The sequence below is a fragment of the Camelus ferus genome, chromosome 12 (assembly GCF_009834535.1).
Source record: "Camelus ferus isolate YT-003-E chromosome 12, BCGSAC_Cfer_1.0, whole genome shotgun sequence".
Lineage (NCBI taxonomy): Eukaryota > Metazoa > Chordata > Mammalia > Artiodactyla > Camelidae > Camelus > Camelus ferus.
The window spans coordinates 47,590,879-47,613,546 of record NC_045707.1 but is presented as its reverse complement, the minus strand read 5'-3'; the positions used below and the strand labels follow the sequence as shown (position 1 = coordinate 47,613,546).

The 22,668-nt window shown below is 38.3% G+C and overlaps 1 protein-coding gene and 1 non-coding gene across 2 annotated transcripts in view; both read left to right on the top strand.

Moving 5' to 3' along the window:
• The first annotated feature begins 358 nt into the window (after window positions 1-358).
• The window catches only part of PLEKHG7 (pleckstrin homology and RhoGEF domain containing G7), a 36,129-nt gene continuing 13,819 nt past the window's right edge, over window positions 359-22,668 (top strand). Inside the window, 4 exon segments of the mRNA XM_032493637.1 lie at window positions 359-446; window positions 3,435-3,530; window positions 4,376-4,477; window positions 7,777-7,890. Of these exon segments, the coding sequence (XP_032349528.1) occupies window positions 405-446; window positions 3,435-3,530; window positions 4,376-4,477; window positions 7,777-7,890 (354 nt within the window). The 5' untranslated portion in view covers window positions 359-404.
• LOC116667871 lies at window positions 3,805-3,908 on the top strand. The gene has a single exon (XR_004324924.1). It is a non-coding gene; the product is annotated as a U6 spliceosomal RNA (small nuclear RNA).

Here is a 22,668-nt window from a genome sequence, read left to right as displayed (position 1 = left end):
AAAAAGATTCATGAAATTTTCAAACATAATTCAAAACAACATCAATTTGAATTCCCTTTCATTTTAAACTAAAAATAACGTGTACCGTGCATCCCTTACATGGGAGAAATTGGCATCCCAAAGCCACACAGAGAACTGTAGTTTGGATAACTTGAGGCACCTTTATGCTTGGGGCTTGCAGTGGGAAATCGTGATTTGAGGGATTGCTTGTTCCTGCTGTACTACAAATCAAAGCAAAGGGTGAACAGGTCAACCTATTGAGGTGGAAATGTTTTGTTCTCTCTCTTCTCCTGTGTACAGGATAAGACCTGGAATGAAGTTGTGGAAACACATCAAAAACTTCCTACTAATCAATTAGACCTGAGAAAGCAGCAAGAGGCCATGTGGGAACTCTTCACGAGCAAATGCACTTATATTTCTTGGACCATTTATTAGTTCTTAAGATGGTAATGCTGGCTTTAATCTTTGTAGTAGATGGAAAACATTAATGTTGTTCTTTGGGGACTTGTTTCTTTCTTCCATGCTGAAAAAAGGAAGTTGGGGGGAGGAGTTTCCCCTCTTTCAGAGGATCTTAAGGAAATTTTATTTGTTCATTTTTGATTATCTACAGCTTGGTTGTCTCTTCACTCTTTTCTTAAACATAACCTCTCAGAATTGGGTGTGACCTTCTGTGTTAGGTAGTCTAGTTCCCCATGTGATATCTGAGTTTCTTCTGCCTTATTCTCACCTTGTATTTACGCAGTTATCAGGTGCAGGGCCACAGTCACAGATTTTCAGGGCACCATCCACATGTAACACAGCAGAGTTGGATTACACATTGTATTCCTGACTTCTGCTGTGTAAGTGATGCCCCTGGGGTTGTGCAGTCCTGCAGCCCTGCTCTGGGCAGGCTCTGAGCGAAGAATTCCTTCTAGAAGAACCACAGGGAAAGGGATAGGAAAGGAGCAGATGCCTTCCAAGACTGCAGAGGAAGATAAGCCACATTGTTCCCAAGGCTGCCTCTGCCCATGAGCACTTTTGAATCCTGGGTACTCCCTTATACAGGAAAAGACACTGTTTTGGGAGACATGAGTTCAAGTCCTAGATCTGCCTCTGACTTGCTATATGAACTTAGGAAAGTCTAGTCCTCCATTTTGTAAAACAGAGGTTGGCATGTGGTTTCTATAAAGGTCCAGAGAATAAATATTTTCGGCTTTGAGGGTCATGTGGTCTTTATTGCAATTACTCCACTCTTCCACTGCATGCAAAAGAAGCCATAGATTATTTGTAAAGAAATGCATATGGCTGTGTTACAGTAAAATCTTACTTACCAAAGCAAGTAGCAGGTCTGATTTATCCCACAGGCTGTCATTAGACAATTTCTGTTCTAAGCTATAAAAGAGGGATGACAGTACCATCTCTGACTGTCTCATAACATCTGACTATTATGATAATCAGATTAGTGTCCTTTGAAATATATCAAGTGCTATACAAATGTTAGTTACTTTCTGTAATATTTGTTGTGTCCATCATAGTGCTAAGTACTTTACCAGCAAAATTTAAACCACAAAGACACTCAGAAGGTTGAAACACAGAGACTGTTAAGATACAGAAAACTAGCTTAAGTAAGACAGGATCTGACTGACCCATGTGATTTAAGTCCAAAGGTGGGAGAGAATTCAAGATTGGTTTGATCAAGGGGCTCAAAGCCAAGGAACAAAATTTCATCTATCATCCCTGCCTTCCATGGTACCAGCTTCATCCTCTGTGTAGCTTCTGTTGTAGACAAAGAATGGCTGCCGTCCTTGAGGCCCTGTAGAGAAAGAAATATATATAATATATAGAGAAAATCTCTTCTTAGCATTCACAACCAGTCTTGATTTTCATTCTGATTGGATTGGCTTAAGTCACATATCCTCTCCTGAATCAGCTGCCCTGAAAAGGAAGGAAAGTGCTAACTGGCCTAAGGCAGTCACATTCAAGGCATGAGAAAGAGTAGGTACTGAGATGAAAACCAGGATGATGTTAGGGAAGGGAAGCATTGAAGCTGGGTGGTAACTGGCAGATATTCACTGCAGAGCACTAACCCCCCAAGCTCTACTAACTCTCTCACCCTAATAAACAGGACAGAACTTCCTATCCCACTATAAAGTACACAAACTTTTTAAACTAGCATTTTCTGTTTTAAAAATGGCCAATTTGAGTTTGTTTTTGAATGCCCCAGTGTACTTAGAGTATACAAGTACTTCCCTTTACACAGTCGATATGAGTTTCTCAAAGTTTCTTATAAATTGGGATTTTGTAACGCAGGTAATAAACATACTGAAAGACTCAGTATTCTTCAAATGGCAAAAATTTTCTGTAAAGCAAAGAATCTTATAGCAAAAAAAGACAATTTCTTCTAAATTTTCCCCATTTATCTGAAGTAATGATTTCTGTTTCTTACAATTACGTTTTAAATGCTTGAATATTGACCGATTTCCAGACAGCTGATACTGCCTGGATTAGCAGAAGCTGTAAGCCAGTGGTTCTCAAAATGTGGTCCCCAGACCAGCAACATCAGAATCACTTGGAAACTTGTTAGAAATGCATATTCTCAGACCCCATCTGAGACCTACTGAATCAGAAAGGTTTTGGGTGGGGCCCCCTAATCTCTTGTTTAACAAGGCGTCTACATGATTCTGATGCCAGTTCGAGAACCATTCACTACATTAAGTAATATGGAAATGGGAATAGGAGAATTAATTTGGTTGTCTGAAGTCCAGTGTTTTCACACCTATAATTCTTGAAATAGACCCTTTGAATGCTTCATCATATTTGTAAGAAGTATTCCTATTTCAATAAATTGATCTCTCTTTAGTTGATAGAGTGAGGGGCGGATATCTGTGAGGATTATAGTTCCTTTCTGGACTTGCTGTAGTTTTCCTAGTATAGGAAGGCATCAAAACAAGTAACACATAAAGCCTCCCTTAATGTTTTCATTAACATTTAATGTCTTTACCTAAATCTAAACATTTTATCAGTTATCAGATAATAACTCATTAGTTCTCTATTGTTAATCTCCTGAAAATAAAGAACATTTGGGTCTTTTGCAGAGGAAGGAATAAATGAGAATTCAGTATGAATGTTTTGGTCTCAAGTAAGTGCTGTTGGCAAAAAGAGAACCTTGGAGATTTCTTTGGCACTGGGAGGCAGAAAAAGCCCATTTGAACAGATTATGTTCAACAGGAATGTTGTTAGGGCTTACAAGCAACGACTTCATGCAGAAGAGCACATTTCCCATATGTTCTATGGAGCGTAAATGTCATTTGTATTTAGCACAATTGTTAACCACTGAAAATACTGGTCTCTAAATTGTTCTGTAAAATTATACTCAGGAGGTGTATGTTTAATAATCTTGCAGAGGGCAGATATCAGAATTGAAAAACAGAAAGTAATGTGCATTTTTTTTAAAGATCTTCATGAATACATTAAAACATCTAAAAGCTCATGAATATCTCCTGGATGTGGATTTATGGAGACTTTTTGCAAACCTGGAGGAGTTAAGTCAGGTGAGCCAAAGTAGGACGATTCCAGTAGCCATGTTTTAAAATTCACCAGAGGATCATGAAACTTCGTACTTAGTCTGTTCTTGTGGCTTGTATTCCATAGTGGAGTATGGTTTCTTCCATATTCTATCCCCATATAATCTTATGGTCAAGAGTTCAGTTTAATAAAAAGGAAATCTAAACATCCATTGACGTCTTTCCAATAGATTACAGTTGTTAGTTAACCTTCTGTAACATTTTTAAAATTTTTCCATAGCTATTTAAGAAAGTAAATACAGTGCTCACTTCAGCAGCACATGTAGTAAAATAGGGACAGTACAGAGCTTAGCAGGGTCCCTGTGCGAGAATGACATGTGAATTCAGGAAGTGTTCCATATTTTCAAGAATACAAGCTCTGCAACACCTTCTGAAATATACTCAGGACCCCATCTTGTTCACTGCCGTATCGAGAGGACCTCGACAGCACCTAGTGCAAGAGAGGACTCAGTAAGTAATGTTAAATACATGAATACATGAATTTCCTGAATAAAAAATGAATGCAGAAAACATATTCCTGAGATCTTCATCATCTTCATAAATGTCTATTCTCCAATGAATGTTCTTTTTCACAAGTATTATAAATAAATGATATCTTTCCTCTAAAAAGGGAGATACACCAACAAGAATTCATTCACAAGAAAAACTTAAAATACATATTGGAGAGTGGAGGAAAATAAGTCTTTGAATTTTTCCAGGAGATAAATTTGAAATGGGAAACACCTGTAGGAATGACATTTGAAGTTCATCAGATTTTTATTTCTTACCTCTGAAAGTGTGCCTGCTCTTGTTTTTTTTATCCCTGGCCCTAGACAAGCTTCGGTTTTGTGAACAGTCTTTTCAGCATCATCAAGGACTATGTTGACGCTTGCAAGACTTCACCATTGTTGGATTTCATTTCCATGCTCACAAAGGTAAAATCCTTCTGGGAGATCTCAGCTTCGTATAATAAATTAACCCACATGTCAGGATAGGACGTTGTTTATATCCACTTGTTCGTTGTTGTTGTTGTTCCTGGGAAAGCTCCGCCAGCACCCTCCCACAAGGGAACCCTCCCTTTCTCCGCCAATCAGCATTTTCAAAAATAACTTGCAGATTCTGTTTTTACATTATCACCTCTCCTGTGTGGGTTTTATTAACACAAAAATCTGCATGCACGGAAAAGCCATTTCCATGTCTGTTTTTCAAATCATTTCAATTTAAAGCAATATTCATGGCAATAGTTTGTGTAGGCTAATTACATGGTTCAGTTGTTCTTCTAACAAAAGTGCCAGGCTCTCTGAAAGGAACAAAATAAGCCTTCAAATCCATCAACACCTTTAATAAGACTTCTGTGTACGAAAGGAGGCGAGAGGAGGAAAACTTGAACCCCTGGTTTGATAAATGCAATTTTTTTTGTAAGTAGATATTTGAACCTCTTCCCCTCCTTTGAGCTTTTTAATCTAATCCCTGTCTATTCTCATTTAGCAAAATTTAAATTGTTACAGTCCATTAAAAAATAAACATAGATTGAGGTTTATAGAGCACTTACTAAGTGCTTATGTGTGGGGCTGATACCCTGTACACAATAATGTGCAAAATTCGACACACCTCCTGCTTTGGGGGAGTTTTCAGTTATTGAGGGAGAAATTAATCCAATAATGACACTAATGATATCATCAAATTGAGATCAGTCCTGGGGAAAAAAGGAGCATATGTATATTATGAAGGACAACTTCTAAGTTGGGGCCAATGGTGAGGTGGTTATAGATAGGAGATTTTTCCCGGGGCAGTGATGCGTGAGGTGACATGTGAACAAGGAGGAGTTATTTATCAAGGCAAAAGAAGCAGAAAATGAGGTATAAAGGATGGAGATTCCCTTAATGAACTTTGAAAACAGAAAAAGAAAAGCTTTGAAGAACAAGGGAAAGAATGTAAAGTGTTGAGAATTAATTAAAATCTCAGAATCTCTCAGTTCCTTTAGAGTAAGAAATTATTTTTAATTTAGTTTATAGTAAATAGTCTGGAGAAATATCAACTCCTCATCAAAGCACAGAAGTTGTCTTAGTCTGCTCAGGCTGCTATAATGAAGTGCCACAGACTGGGTAGCTTGAAACAACAGAAATCAATTTCTCACAGTTTGGGAGTCTGTAAGTCCAAGGTCAGGGTGGCAGGCTGGTTAAGTGAGGTCCCTCTTCCAGTTGCAGACTTATTGTATCCATCACATAGCAAAAGGGGAAGAGAGCTCTCTGGGCATTAATCTCATTCATGAGGGGGTCTATCTTTAAGACCTAATCATCTCCTGAAGGACCTACCTCCTAATGCCATCACATTGGGGATTAGAATTCAACGTATGAATTTGAGAGGGACACAAATATTCAGACCATAGCATAAGTGCACTTATAGCCTAGTAAAGCATAGACTCTTTACTCAAAAGTCTATAATATAACTCACATATGAATGCTTCCTATTATGTTACAGATGTACAAAGATGGGTTATAAAAGTTTTTCCTAAATTTAAAAATCTGTTTCAGTCAGGTTAAATTCAGTTGTAACAGAGAACAAACTCCAAATCTCAGTAGCTTAATTCATATCTCACTTACTTTCTGCTCCTACTTTGTTATTATGCTTACTGTGGGACCCATGCTGAGGGAGCAGCCACCACCTGGAATGTTACCAGTCCCCAGGGCAATGACTTGAGACTGGGGCAGGGCCTAAGAAAGTCACATGCCAAGCTTACCCTCAGTGGAGTAGATACTATAATCCTTCCCAGGAAAAGGAATTAGATAGGCAGTGATACAGTTTACCATGGTATCTCATAAGAAGCTCACCAGGGGAAGATTGGGACATTCATTATTCACACATAAGCCATCTGAGAAGTCACTGAGAAGGAAACAGGCTTGGAGAAGTTAAATCATTTGGCCAAGGTCACATAGCCAGTGGGTTGTAGAACTGGATTTCTAAGCCTGACTATTTATGGTCTTCACAGTGGCCTTCTAATAATGGTATTTCTAAAGCATCTCGGTGACCTCTTTCTCTCCAAAGCCCCAGCTATCCCCAAAAGCCCCCAGCAAAAATAAACTTTTCACATCATCAGCTTTCAAATTACTTCTTCCTGAAGACAAAACTTGACATCTCTCCCCATAGCATTTTGTCTTCTAAGGTCCTGTAACAAAATATTTTTCTGGGTTTTCATAATCTCTGCTTCTACTACTGTCACTTACTATACTGGTTTGTTAGGCTGGGTCTGCTGTCTCTACTCGCTGCAGTTATAACATGACCAGCAAGTATGTCTTCCTTCTCCCATTTACCACATCATGACACTTGGAAATTTCTTAGTGGGACCTATTACTCATTATATTAATTAACAAACCTATCAAAAGGCACAAATAGGCTTAGCAACATGGTTAAGCACTATGGAATCCTAAAGAGAGTGTCTGCCAGTCAGGAGACAGAAGCATTGATGAAGAGAAGAGAATAACTGTCATTTCCAAGAAAGACATTTTTGTGCAGTGTGCTCAGTTTGACCATAATACATATGAATATATACATTCAAGTAAGCCACTTGCCTTATTCTGAAATAAATTTGGTGTGACTTAAGAATATATAGTCATTTATAACAAGTTTAAGACATTAAATAAGAACAATGAAAGAAGGGGAAGACAAATGTTAGATTAGGTAAGACTAGTACATAAAATGTATGCTACTAAACCTAGTACATTTAGTAGAGATGCCCCAAATTTGACTCTGCATTTTTAGAAGCCAGCAGGAGAATTAAGCTTGCGGATATTTTTGAACAGGATTTGATGAAAAGTTAGATGATGTTACTTTAATCACTTACTATGAACACAAGCTTAACATCAACAACATGAGCAGTGAAATCAAAGGTAGTGTTTGTTATCAGGTATCAGGCAGCATGAGTAGGTTTCAACAAAGCATAAACTCAAGTTAAGGGTAAGTTAAATCAGGATGTCCTGAATAGAATTTTCTTTAAGTATGGCACACAAAAAAAGGCCGCTTATTGAGGAGTTAACTATTATGGGAATATTAGTTTGTTTTAAAGACGGTTTATTGTGAAGATTGCCTGTTTCTATCTATTCAGTCCTAGCTCCTACTTAATAATGGTGCCTCCTTCACTTTCCCTATTGTAGTTACTGATAAAAAGGGAAGAGAAAGAGAAAGTCTGTCTGTGCTCTTTGCTTCCATTGATTCTTCTGCCTTTCTCCTTTGGCAGTATTTCCGAGGAGGACTGCGTCACAGCCACCAGACCTACTGCCTGAATTACTCAGCTGCTGTCTTTTGTCTTGAGAGCCTGAGGCAGAGAGGTGACTTTGGAATTTATATGAAAGTAAAGTACCATTTTCTTTTCTTTTATTTTTTTCCTGAGATTCTTTGAATGTAACAGGTACTTGGAATTATTAGACCTAAATTAAGTGGGAAAGAAGGAAAATAAATCATCAACAATGCATTTTAACTACAAATCTACATTCCTCATAAATACATCATATCCACTGCACACTTAGGATTTTAAATGGTGCACATCTGGAAACATTAAATCATCTAATGTCCCTCCAGAAATTTTGGCTGGGACTCTAAAATGTTTTACTTGTTTTTTGGTTTGTTTGTGGAAGAAGTTGATAAGAAAGCTACAGTGAGAAACTAAGGCTTTGTTTGTGACTGGATACTTGACTCTGGCAGGTTTTGGTCCCAGCAAGGTCCTGTTGCACAAAAGTTTGACACAGCATTTACATTGTATTCTATGTGAATGGTGCCCCCTTGAGGACAAAATGTAGATGCTGCCCCTGAAGTTGTCCAGTATGGCGGCTGTGGGTCCCAAAGTGTTTCTTAGAACAAGGAATTTCTGCTAAGGACCTTCAGCATTAATAAGCAAAACTAGGACGATTTTTCCTTGACTTCTCAAGTTCCTCTGGCTCCTTTTTGTGACATGTCTTTAGTCTGAACTGTACCTTTTAGTATTATGCCAGAGCCCTTTTGTATGACCCAAGAAAATGGTCCAAGCCTTTCCAGAAAACAAACTCTTCCCTGCAGCTGCAAGAAGTCCCTGCCGGACATCACCTTAGAGCTCTGGGGGAAACGGCCACCATGCACAGTTTCCAACAACTTAGCTGTGAATCATGCGCCTTTGCTGTGGCTGGATGTTCCAGGAAACCTAGGCGTGGCATGAATGATCTTGAGAAGAGACTCGGCCCTATTTTTGTAGCTTTAGCCTTTCAGTGTTTTCTTTGCTATTCAACCTAAAAACTGAAAGCTCATTATATTTCCAAAGGTATGAATAATCTTGTTGCAAAAGTTTTCCCTGGAAGCTGATGGATGAGACTCATTGCCAGGCCCCTAAACTAGGAAGAATCAAGGTTCATTCCTGTCCCTTCAAAGTTAGGGCAGAGAATAATTTAACAAGGCTCAGACACTATTTTCAAATAACTGTGGAAAACCCCAAACATTTGTGACGTAGAAACTTACATTTATATATGAAATATATATAGCATGCAAAAATATTTAGGGAAAGGAATGGAGGATGCAGTGTTGTAATGATAACATGTAATATTTTTATAATGCATAATGCTTTACAAGGCATTTTCTCAAACTTCTCTTAATCCTTAGCACAAAACTGTGAAGTTGATTATATTGTCCCCACTTGTCCCTGAGGCATAGAGAGTTCATGTGACTTTTGCAAGATCACATGGCCAATAGGTAGCAAAAAAGAACCTTGATGAAGGTCTTAAGGGAAAATTATTCCAATACACTTCACTACCAGGATTGTTTCCAACTCCTCAGGACTACTTTCTGTTGCTAAGGAACTGTTAGCATCATGAAACAAAGATGAGGGGTCAGGGAGAGGCTTTGGAGGAATTGAAGGTGAATCTGCTTTCCACAGCCCCGGAGTACAGAGCAAAACAACACAAATAATAATAATATAATTATAATCTAAAATAATTATACATGTAATAATGATATATAATTAATAATGAAATAATAATAATAAAGGTGACTGGTTCTGTGGCCAGACACTATGCTACAAGCTAGTCATCTCTGATTTCTTTGTCTACATAGTAACCCTGTGGGATTTGATATCCCCATTTTTCAGGAGCTTAGAAGAATTAGACAACTTGCTGAAAGATATGGTTGTTCAGGGGCAGAGGCAGGATTCGAATCAGTCTAAAGCTTAGGCTCTGATATAAACATTGTTGGACAGCTTTTATCTGTGCCATGTAATGGGCTGCCTGGAATTGGGCTATGACTGCACTGGGATTAATTTACTCTCCGTACCACGTGGGGCTGGGCTTTGTGAACATCTGTACATTATCCTGGTGCATGCTGACGGGTAGAATTCTCCGCACTCTTTCAGAGACTGTTAAAGTGATGCAGAGAAACAGACTGAGAACTTTGTACCAGGTCTCTTAGTGTTGCTCAATTAACAATTGCGAACAAATCTACCTACCATGGACTGAATGTTCAAGACATGTCAGGCATTGTTCTCAGCACTTTGTGTGGATTGTCTTGTTAAAACCTCTCACCAACCTTTAAGGTACTTACTTGTGTCATCCACATTTCAGAGATGGGGTTTGGAGAACTTAAGTAGATTTCCCAAGATTCTAAGAATGCTGGTTGCCCCAGACCAGTGTTGCAGACAAAAGCAGATTTATGAGGAGAACATTTTTATTTGGGCACTTCAATCCTTTTCACTTCCCCTAAACACATTGGATTCTTAATAAATTTATATGTAAATTATATAAATAGAATTTTATAAATTATAGGATTTATGTATAAATTTTATGACATGTAAATTATAAAACTTATACATAAATTATAAAATTTACAGATTTTATAAATTATTGATGTATAATTAATTTAGTGTTAGTTTCTGATTACAGCTGAGTGCTTCAGTTATACATATATATTCTTTTTCATATTGTTTTCCATTATAGCTTACAAGATATTAAATATAGTTCCTTGTGTTATATATAGTAGGACCTTGTTATCTGTTTTTATACATAGTAGTTTGTATCTGCTAATCCCAAACTCCTAATTTATCCTTCCCCCTCTTTCCCCTTTGGTAACCATAGTTTGCTTTCTATGTCTCTGAATCTTTCTATTTTGTAAATAACTTCATTTGTATCCTATTTTAGGTTCCATGTACAAGTGATATCATATATTTACCTTTCTCTGTCTGACTTACTTCACTTAATGATAATTTCTAGGTCTACCCATGTTGCTTCAAATGGCATTATTTCATTACTTTTTATGGCTGAGTAATACTCCATTGTGTATATATACCACATTTTCTTTATGCATTTGTCTATTGATGGACATTTGCTTCCATGTCTTGGCTATTGTAAATAGTGCTGCTATGAACATTGGGGTGCATGTGTCTTTTTGAATTAGTTTTCTCCAGCTATATGCTCAGGAATGGGATTGCTGGATCGTATGTTAAGTATATGTTTAGTTTTTAAAGGAACCTCCAAATTGTTCTCCATAGTGGCAGCACCAGTTTACATTGTAGTAACCTGACAGTGTAGGAGGGTTCCCTTTTCTCCACACCCTCTCCAGCATTTATTATTTGTAGACTTTTTGATGATGGCCATTCTGTAGTTTTGATTTGCATTTCTCTAATAATTAGCAATGTTGAGCATCTTTTCATGTGCTCGTTGACCGTCTTTGTCTTTGGAGAATTGTGAGAGTCGGCATCCTTGTCTTGTTCCAGACTTTGGTAGGAAGGCTTTAAGCTTTTCACCGTTCAGTATTATGTTGCCTGTGGGTTTGTCATAAATAGCTTTTATTCTGTTGAGATATTTCCCCCTATGCTCACTTTGGTAAGAGTTTTTTCATGAATGCATGTGAGACTATCTGTTTTGTATATAAATTTATTTCTATCATTTTTTTTTAGATTCCACATATAAGTGATATAGTGGGTATTTGTTGTTCATTGTCTGACTTACTTCACTTAGTATGATAATCTCTAGATCCACCCATGTTGCTGCAAATGGCGTTATTTCGTTCCTTTTTATGACTCAGTAATATTCCAGTGTGTGTGTGTATCTCACATCTTAATCTATTCATCTGTTGATGGGCATTTAGGTTGTTTCCATGTCTTGGCTGTTGTAAGTAGTGTTGTTGTTAACATTGGAGTGCGTATTTCTTTTCAAATTGGAGTTTTCTCCAGATCTATGCTCAGGAGTGGGATTGCTGAATCATACGGTAACTCTATTTTTATCTTTTTAGGGAACCTCCATACTGTTCTCCATAGTGGCTGCACCAAATTACATTGCCATCAGCAGTGTAGGAGGGTTCCTTTTTCTCCACACCCTCTTCAGCATTTCTTATTTGTAGACTTTAATGATGGCCTTTCTGACTGTGTGAAGCTATAGATACCTCATTGTAGTTTTGATTTGCATTTCTCCAATAATTAGTGATGTTGAGCATCTTTTCATGTGCCTGCTGGCCATCTGTATGTCTTTGGAGAATTGTCTATTTAGATCTTTTGCACATTTTTTATTGGGTTATTTGTTTTTTTGTTATTGAGCTGTATGAGCTGTTTGTATATTTTGGAAATTAAGCCCTTGTTGGTGGCATTGTTTGCTAATATTTTCTCCAAGTCCATAGTAAGTCTTTTCATTTTGTTTATGGTTTCTTTTGATGTGCAAAAGCTTATAAGTTTGATTAGGTCCCATTTGTTTATTTTTGCTTTTATTTCCATTACTCTAGGAGATGGATCCAAAAAAATATTGCTGTGATTTATGTCAGAGAGTGTTCTGCCTATGTTTTCCTCTAGGAATTTTATAGTATCCAGTTTTCCATTTAGGTTTTTAATCCATTTTGAGTTTATTTTCATATATGGTGTTAGAGAATGTTTTAATTTCATTCTTTTACATGTAGCTGCCCAGTTTTCCCAGCACCACTTATTGAAGAGATTGTCTTTTCTCCATTGTATATTCTTGACTCACTTGTCAAAGATTAATTGACCAAAACTGCATGGGTTTATTTCTCGGATTTCTATTCTGTTCTATTGATCTATATGTCTATTTTTGTGCCAGTATCATATTCTTTTAATTACTGTAGCTTTGTAATATAGTCTGAAGTTAGGGAACCTGATTCCTCCAGCTCTGTTCTTTCTCAAGATTGTTTTGGCTATTCAGGGTCTTTTGTGTTTCCATACAAATTTTAAATTTTTTGTTCCGGTTCTGTGAAAAATGTCATTGGTAATTTGATAGGAATTGCACTGAATCTATATATTTCCTTGGGTAGTATGGCTATTTAAACAATATTGATTCTTCCAATTCAAGAACACAGTATATTTTTCCACCTGTTATTGTCATCCTCAATTTCTTTCATCAGTGTTTTATAGTTTTTGGAGTACATGTCTTTTGCCTCCCTAGGGAGTTTTATTCCTAGGTATTTTACTCTTTTTAATGTGATGGTAAGTGGGATCGTTTTCTTGATTTCTTTTTCTGATATTTCAATGCTAGTATATAGAAATGCAACAGATAACTGTGTATTAATTTTGTATCCTGCAACTTTACCAGATTCATTGATGAGGTCTAGTAGTTTTCTGGTAGCCTCTTTAGGATTTTCTATGTATCATATCATCTGCAAACAGTGACAGTTTTACTTTATCTTTTCCATTTTGGATCCCTTTTATTTCTTTTTTTTCTCTGATTGCTGTGGCTAGGACTTCCAAAACTGTGTTGAATAAAAGTTGCAAGAGTGGGCATCCTTGCCTTGTTCCTGATTTTAGAGGAAATGCTTGCAGCTTTTTAACATTGAGCAGATGTTAGTTGTGGGTTTGTCATGCATGGCCTTTATGATGTTGAGGTATGTTCCCTCTGTGCCTAATTTCTAAAGAGTTTTTATCATAAATTGATACTGAATTTTATCAAAAGCTTTTTCTGCACCTCTTGAGATAATCATATGGTTTTTATTCTTCATTTTGTTAATGTGTATCAGACTGATTGATTTATGGATATAGAACAATCCTTGCATCTCTGGGATAAATCCCACTTGATCATGGTATACGATGCTTTTCATATATTGTTGGAGTCGGTTTGCTGGTATTTTGCTGAGGATTTTTGCATCTGTGTTCGTAAGTGGTGTTGGCTTGTAATTTTCTTTTTTTGGATTATCTTTATCTGGTTTTAGTATCAGATTAATGGTGGCCGCCTAGAATGAGTTCAGAAGTGTTCCTTTCTCTGCAACTTTTTGAAATAGTTTCAGAAGGACAGCTGTTAACTCCTCTGTGTTTGGTCAGTCTCGCCTGTGAAGCCATCTGGTCCTGAACTTTTGTTTGTTGGGAATTTTTAAATACAGATTCAGTTTCATTACTGGTAATTGTTCTGTTCATATTTTCTATTTCTTTATGGTTCAGTCTTGGGAGATTATGCCTTTCTAAGAATTTGTCCATGTCTTCTAGGTTTTTCATTTTATTGGCATATAGTTGCTCATAGTAGCCTCTTATGATTCTTTGTATTTCTGTGGTGTCAGTTTTACCTTCTTTTTCATTTCTAATTTTATTGATTTGGGCCCTCTCCCTTTTTATCTTGATGAGTCCAGTTAAAGGTTTATTAGTTTTGGCTTATCTTTTCAAGGACTAGCTTTTAGTTTCATTTATCTTTTCTAGTATTTTTTAAAGTCTATTTAATTTATTTCTACTCTGGTCTTAATGATTTCTTTCCTTCTTCTAGCTTTGGATTTTGTTTGTTCTCTCTCTAGTTGTTTTAGGTGTAAGGTTAGGTTGTTTATTTGAGATTTTTCTTATTTCCTGAGGTAAGCTTGTATCACTATAAACTTCCCTCTTAGAACTACTTGTGCTGTGTCTCATAGGTTTTAGATCATTGTGTTTTTGTTTTGATTTGTCTCTAGGTATTTTTTTATTTCTTCAGTGATCCATTGATTGTTTACTAGCATACTTTTTTGCCTCCACGTGTTTGTGGGTTTTGCAGTTTTTTTCTGGTAGTTCATTTTTAATCTCATAGCATTGTGTTAGGAAAAGATGTTTGATATGGTTTCAGTTTTCTTAAATTTACTGAGGTTTGCTTTGTGGGCCAGCATGTGATCGTGGAGAATGTTTCATATGCACTTGAGAAGAATGTGTATTCTGCTGTTTTGGGATGGAATCTTCTATAAATATCAGTAAGTCCATCTGGTTTAATGTGTCATTTAAGGCCTGTATTTCCTTATTGATTTTCTGTCTTGATAATCTGTCCATTGATGTAAGTGGGTTGTTAGGGTCCCCCACTATTACTGTGTTACTATCCGTTTCTCCCTTTATGTCTGTTACTAGTTGCCTTATATATTGAGGTGCTCCTATGTTGGATGCATATATATTTAGAATTGTTACATCATGTTCTTGGATTGATCCCTTGAGCATTACATAGTGTCTCTCTTTGTCTCCTGCAACAGTCTTTAAAATTTATTTTGTCTGATGTAAGTATTGCTACTCCAGCATTCTTTTGATTTACATTTGCATGGAATACCTTTTTCCATGCCCTGACTTTCAGTCTTCCTTGTCTCTCGATCTGAAGTTAGCCTCTCGTAAGCAGCAAATATATGGGTCTTGTTTTTGTATACAGTTAGCCAGACTACATCTTTTGGTTGGAGCACTTAGTTCATTTACATTTAAGAAAATTACTGATATGTATGTTTTTATTGCCATTTTGTTAATTGTTTTGGTTTTGTGAGTCTTTCATCCCCTTCTTTTGTTCTCTTGTGATTTGGTGTGACTAACTTTACTGTTATGCTTGGATCCTTTTTCTTTTTTGTGTGTGTATCTATTACAGATTTTTGGTTCGTGGTTACCGTAAGGTTTTGGTATAGCAATTTATACATATGTGTGTGTCTATCTCTGTGTATCTATCTATATGTATATATATCTATCTCTCTATATATGTATTTATATATATATACTTGATATAAGTTGCTGATGTCTTAATTTCAAATGCATTTTAAATACCCTTCATTTGTACTCTCCTCCCCTCGTGATTACTATTTTTTATACCATATTTTACATTTAATTGTTTGTGTATCCCTTAACTGCTTGTTGTGGATAGAGATAGATTTATTACTTTTGTATTTTAACCTTCCTCCAAGCTTGTTTGTGGGTGATTTCCTATCTTTACTGTATGTTTGCCTTTACCAGTGTGTTTTTCCATTTCATAGTTTTATTGTTTCTAGTTGTGGTCTTTTCTTTTCCGCCTATATAGCATTCCTTTAGCATTTATTATAAAGCTGGTTTAATGGTGCTGAATTCTTTTAGCTTTGTTTGTCTGTAAAGCTCTGGATATCTCCATCAAATTTGAATGAGAGCCTTGCTGGGTGGAGTGTTCTTGATTGTAGGACTTTGTTTCATCTCCTTAAACATATTGTTCCACTCCATTCTGACCTGCAGAGGTTGCTGAAAAATCAGCTGATAGCTGGTGTTCCCTTGTATGTTAATTGTTGCTTTTCCCTTGTTGCTTTTACTATTCTCTCTCTATCTTTGTTTTTTGTCATTTTAATTATAATATGTCTAGATGTATTCCTTTTAAGGTTAATCCTGTATTAACCTTCTGTGCTTTCTGGACTTGGGTGATTGTTTCCTTTCCCAAGTTAGAGACGTTTTCAGCTATTATCTCTTCACATATTTTCTCAGGCCCTTTCTCTCTTCTGCTTCTGGGGCCCCCTATAGTGCAAATATTAGTGCACTTTATGTTGTCCCAGAGGTCTCTTAAATTGTCTCCATTACTTATCTTTTTTTCTTTTTTCTGTTCTGCAGTAGTGATTTCCAGTCTGTCTTCTAGCTCACTGATCCATTCTTCTGCCTCATTTACCCTACTCTTCATCCCTTGTAGTGTATTTTTCACTTCAGTTATTGTAGTCTTCACCTCTGTTTGGTTCTTTATATTTTCTAACTCTTTGTTAAAAACTTCTAACTTCTCACTCTGTGCATCTGTTTTCCTCCCAAGTTCTCTGATCATCTTCAGAATCATTACTCTGAACTCTTTGTCATGCAGATTGACTATCTCCTTATCACTTACTTCTTCTAGGATTTTCTCTTGTTTTTTTCCTGGAACATATTCCTCTGCTGCCTCATTTTGTCTAAATTTCTACTTGGATTTTTATGTATATGGTAAGTTAGTTACATTTCTTGACATTGGAGAAGTGGCTCTTTGTAGGAGATGTCTTGTGCATCCCAGTAGTACACTCCCTTCTTGTCACCTGAGGATCGGAGGTAGCTGTTCTGAGGGTAGAATCTGTCCTGTTTTTGTGGACTCCTTCCAAAGGCTGTGGGATTATTGTTTTCTTGCTTCTGGTGTCTGCCCCCCTGGTGGTTGAGGCTGGTCTAGAGGCTTGTGCAGGATTCCTGGGTAGAGGAGCTGGTGCCTGCCCACTGGTGGGTAGAGCTGGGTGCAGGCTTTCTGTTGAGCAGGGCTGTGTCTTGAGGTGTGTCTAGAGGCAGTTGTGGTCTCAGGAAGTCTTTAGGTAACCTGTCTGCTGATGGGTGAGGCTGTGTTCCCACCCATTTAGTTTTTTTGCCTGAGGTGTCCCAGCAGTGGAGCCACTAGGCTGTTGGGTGTGTCTAGGTCTTGGTGCTATTGACCCAAGCAAGTTGTCAGCCTCCAGGAAAGTTAATGCAGGTGAGTACTCCCTGAATTTCCAGCACCAGCTTTTATGTCCCAAAAGTGAGCCAAAGCTCCCCTACCTCCCCAGAAGACTCTCCAAGACCAGGATGCAGGTCTGGCCGAGGCTCCAGTGAAATCACTATATCCACCCTTTGTCCCAGTGCTCATGAGATTTTTGCCTACGTGCTTTAAGAGTGAAGTCTCTGTTTCCCTTAGTCCTGTGAAGCTCCTGCAGTTAAGCCCCACTGGCCTTCAAAGCCAAGTACTCTGGGTCTCCTCCTCCTGATGCCAGACCCTTAGGCTGGGAAATCTGATGTGGGGCTCAGAACTCTTACTTCTATGGGAGAACCTTTGCAATATGATTATTCTCCAGCTTGTGAGTCACCCATCCCAGGAGGGGTATGGGACCCAGTTATATTGTGAGTGTACCCCTCCTACTCTCCCACTGTGGTTCCCTCTTTATGTCTCAGTCATAGATCTTTTTTTTTTTTTTTTTTTTTTTTGATAGGTTCCAGTCTTTTTTATCAGTGGTTGCTCAGAAGTCAGTTGTGGTTTTGTTATGTTCATGAGAGGAGGTGAGATCAAGTTCCTACTGGTCCACCATCTTGACATGATCTCTTTCTGTTCTCTCTCTTTTTGGGGGGGGGGGGGGGACTAGGTTTATTTATTTTTAGATGAAGTACTGGGAATTGAACCCAGTACTTCATGCATGCCAAGGATACACTTTACCACTTGAGCTATACCCTCCCCCCTTTTTCTGTTCTCTTTTTGATCTCTGTTTTACTTATTTCCTCTCTGATCTTTAATTTATTCCCTCTGCTGACTTTAGGTTTTGTTTATTTTTCTTTTTCTGATCCTTTTAAGTGGTAGGTTGGATTGTTTAAGATTGTTCTTGTCTTCTGAGGAAGGCCTGTATCGCTATAAACTTCCTTCTCAGGACTGCTTTTGCTGCAACCCATAAAATTTGTGTGACTGTGTTTTCCTTGTCATTTTTCTCAAGATATTTTTCAGTAACCTCTTTGATTTCATCATTGACTGGTTTGTTTTTTTTTTTTTTTTTTTTTTTTAAGTAGCATGTTGTTTAGTCTCCATATAATCATTTTTTCCTCATTTCTCTTTCTGTGGTTAATTTCTAGTTTCATGCTTTGTGGTCAGAAAAAATGCTTGAAATGATTTCTATCCTTTTAAATTTGTTGAGACTTATTTTGTGTCCTAATATGTGCTCTATCCTAGAGAATGTTTCATGTGCATGTGAAGAGAATGTGTATTCTGGAATTGTTTTGAATATAATGTCCTGAAAATATCAATTAAGTCTAACTGTTCTAGTGTCATTTAGGATCTTTGTTGCCTTATTCATTTTCGGTCTGGAAGATCTATCCATTGATGTCCGTGGGGTGTTAAAGTCTCCTACTGCTATTGTATTCCTTTCAGTTTCTCCCTTTATGTCTGTTAGTATTTGTTTTATGTATTTAAGTCCTCCTATATTGGGTGCATATATGTTAATGGGTGTAATACTGTCTTCTTGTATTGCTCCTTTTATCATTATATAGTGTTGTTCTTTATCTTTCTTTATAGCCTTTGTTTTTAAAGTCTATTTTGTCTGATATGAGTATTGCTACCCCTGCTTTCTTGTCATTTCCATTTGCATAAAATATCTTTTTCCATAACCTCAGTTTCAATCTATGTATCTTTCACCTTAAAGTGTGTCTCTTATGGCCAGCATATTGTAGCTCTTGTGTTATTATCCAGTCTGCCACTTTGTGTCTTTTGGTTGAAGCATTTAGTCCAGTAACATTTAAGGTAATTATTGACAGATATGTACTTACTGCCATTTTAAGCCTTTTTTCTAATTGATTTTGTATTCTTTCTTCCTTTTCTTTTTGTTTTTCCCTTTTGTGGTTTGACAGTTTTCTTTTGTTTTTTGTTTTTGTGGATATACTGTATGTTTTACTTTATGGTTACTCAGTTTTTAAAATATATTAACTCATTTTTAAATCTACCTGCTTTAGACTGGTAGTCATACAGGCTCAAACACATACATTTTCTTACTCCCCTCCCCCATATATTATGATTTTGATGTCTCCTAAACACCTTTTTTATTCTTTTGCTATTCATTATAGTTATCATTGCTTTCACAAATTTTTTCTTACTGTGTACTGACTTACTTGATTTATTTTCCAATTGTGATTTTCTCTTTTCTATAGATTTCTTGCTTTTTTATTTAGAGAAGTCATTTCAATATTTCTTTTAGGATAGGTTTAGTATTGCTGTATTCTTTTAATTTTTGCTTATCTAAGAAATTCTTTCTCTTTCCTAGATGATAATCTTGCTGGGTAGAGTATCCTAGGTTGTGGTTTTTTACTTTCAAGACTTTATTGAATTTTGCCACTCCCTTCCAGCCTACAACGTTTCTGTACAAAAATCAGTGGAAACTTTTATAAAGGCTCCCTTGTAATTAACTCTGTTTTTCTCTTGCTGCCTTTGGAATACTCTCTATCTTTAACCTTTGCCATTTAAGTGTATGTCTTGCTGTAGGTCTGAGTTCATCTGTTTTGGGGACCCTGTGTGCTTCCTATACTGGGTTATCTGTTTCCTTCTTTAGGTTCAGTAGGTTTTCAGGCGTAATTTTTGATCCCCTTTTCTCTTCCCCTTCTGAGACCCCTGTTATGCATAGATTGGCTTGCTTTCTATTTCCCGTAGATCTTGTATATTGCTTTCATTTTTGTTTTGTTTTCCTGTCTGCTGTACTGATTGGGTTTTTTCCATTGTTCTGTCTTCCAGTCACTTGTTCTTCTGCATTATTTAGCTTGCCATTTATTGCCTCAAGCTTGGCTTTTCACTCAGCAAATAAGTTTCTAATTTTAATTGGCCCCTCTTTATAATTTCTAGTTACTTATTACAGTGATTGGCATTTCTTTTGATAGCCTTTTTTCTCCTTCAGTATTTTTATTACTTTCTTTCGAATTCAGAATCTAATAGACTGGAGAGATCTGTTTCATTGTTTTGTTCTTTCAGGGAATTGCTCTTGTTCTTTTAATTGGGAGCAGTTCCTCAGCTTCTTCACTTTATGTTTCTCTGACCCTATCAATTTAAGAGTAACAGTTATCTACTGTGGTCTTAAAGGGCTGTTTTTGTGTGGGAGTGCCCCTGTGTAGTTTGTGCACCTCTAATCTTTTTCTTGTAAGAGCTGTTTTTAGGATGGATGCCTGCCATGTCTTTCCTCTGTGTGTGCAGGCTGTTATTCCCTTGATAAGGGGTTGTTATTGGGGTTATGGTGACCAGAGCCTTCGCTGGATGTTGAACAGGGCCTCCTCTTTGCTCTGTGGCTGTCTTAGTCCTGTCAGGGGTGCGGTCTGCTCCCCAGCTGTCAGAGTAGAAGCCCCCAGATACATTTCTGATCTGCACTACTGGGTAGGTGGGACTGGAATGCTTCCACTGGGAGAGGAGCCACTGAGTGCATATTCCTCCAGAGAAGCTGTCCACCAGGAATCGTGTCACCCAGTGTGTGGGCTCACAAAGTACACTGTTGCCCGCAGTTGCCCTCAGCCCTGCTTTAGCTGTGGCAGTGCCAGCATTGGCCCAGATGTGTATCAAGCACTGTGCTCACAACACCAGCACAGATTCACCATAGTCAGGCACCGGGGCCCACAGTAGTCATGTGTAGTCGTGCACCTGGACCTGCTGTGGGAGCTACGGAATCAGTGCAGACACTGGCCCTGCCTCTGTGTGTACACCTGCAAAACCCACAGCCGTTAACTCCAGACCCACCCCAGCCACAGGAGCACCAGTAATCACTCAGATGCCCCACAGACACTGAGTTTACAAAGGTTGTGGCAGTGTAAAGCTGCCAGACATGGCTCAGGTTTCAGCCCTGGCTCTGTGTGTGGGCAGCTGTGGGCATTTGTGCGCTCCAAGAGCTCATGGAGGTGGAGCCATGCCGTCTGTGAGCATGCCGAGAATTAGGCTGTTATGTTGGGGCCCCTCCCCTCCCTTCACATGTGTGTTAACAATGAGGCTTCTATAGCAGACCTGGGCTCCATCTTGCATGTACCATTGGTTGTGGCCAGGCCAGGCTCTAGCCCCTTCAGGCTGTCTCAGCACAGCCAACCCCAACCCTCTTCACTGAAGCCTGAGTTTCAGCACCCAGCCCCTGTGCACATCAGCAGACACACATCTCAGGTTGGGGAATGCAGCAAGGTGGCCAGGATCATCTGTTCTGCCTGCCACAAACCAGTTGCCATACTCTCTTCTGAGCCTCTGAAGCTCCCTTTCTATCCTGGCTGATCTTCCAGCTGGTGAAGGGGGTTCCTAGGGTAAGGAAACCTTTCCTCCTTCACAGCACCCTTCCAGGGGTTCAGGTCCCTTCCTGAGTCCTTTTTTTTTTTTTTTTTTTCCTTTCATCCTACCTGGTTATGTGGTGCTCTTTCTTGCATTGGTTTGTTGTATGAGATCTTTGGTCAGCATTCAGTAGGTCTTCTGTGAAAATTATTCCACATGTGGTTGTATTTTTTAGGTATTTGTGAGAGGAGGTGAGCTCCACATCCTTCTATTCCCCCATCTTGATCTCCCACCTATAAATTGATTTTAAAACCAAAGGAGCTTCCATTGATGTAGTCATTCATGAAAAGAACTTTTATGTCCAAATTCTCATGACAGAGAATTTCTTTTCTTTCCCTAGTGGACCTGAAAAATAAATCCAATAGAGAAATGAAAGAAAAACTTAATAGTTTTACTTTTAGAATCATCAAGGATCTTTTTTCACTCTTCTGAGACCTTCCAAACATTGATAGCTTCTAGTATCTCTGCCTGGATCTTTGTCTAAATTGTTTACTGCTGCTGTTTCTTTTCTGATTGATATCTAGAGGAGATTAGGTGTTTTTACATTTATCCTGAATGCCGGTGGGTGCTGGCAGCTAAAGCTCTCCCCTATAGCATGGAGTGTGGAGCAATGGCCCAGGGCTGCATGTTTTGTGGGAATCCCTAACTGCTGCTGAGGAATCAGTCACTGGAGCTCCCCAGCCTCCCATGAAGACCAGCAGGCAGTGCTGGCGTGCTGCTGCCAGTGACTTAGCAAGGAAATCAGCCACTACGGTCACGGACTGGGGCCTCTCCACACCTCTTCTTTCTACTTGTGCCCACTCCCAGCCTTCCCACGTCTGCAGTCCCTGCTTCCTTCTGCATCTCTTCCAGCCCCAGTGAGAATCACAGCCACTTTGAGCTGGGAGGTCATCTGGTACCTTCTCCCATTTTACAGAAGAGGAATCCTAGGTTCGGAGAAGGGAAGGTAGTACCTCAGCCTTGAAGCCTGGTCCCTAGGGCTTTATCCTTTCTGCATCGCTGGGCTCACTTTCCTGCCCTGTCATCTGTAGCTGGGGAAGTGGGAAAGATCATGCCAGCAAAATTCCCATAAGGAGGAACGTTGCCTGGATGTTTTTAAAAGAAATCCTCCAATAAAGTTGCTAGTGAGGGAGCCTAAGACTGCCCCCCCCGCCACCCCCCCAGGGCAAGCTGTG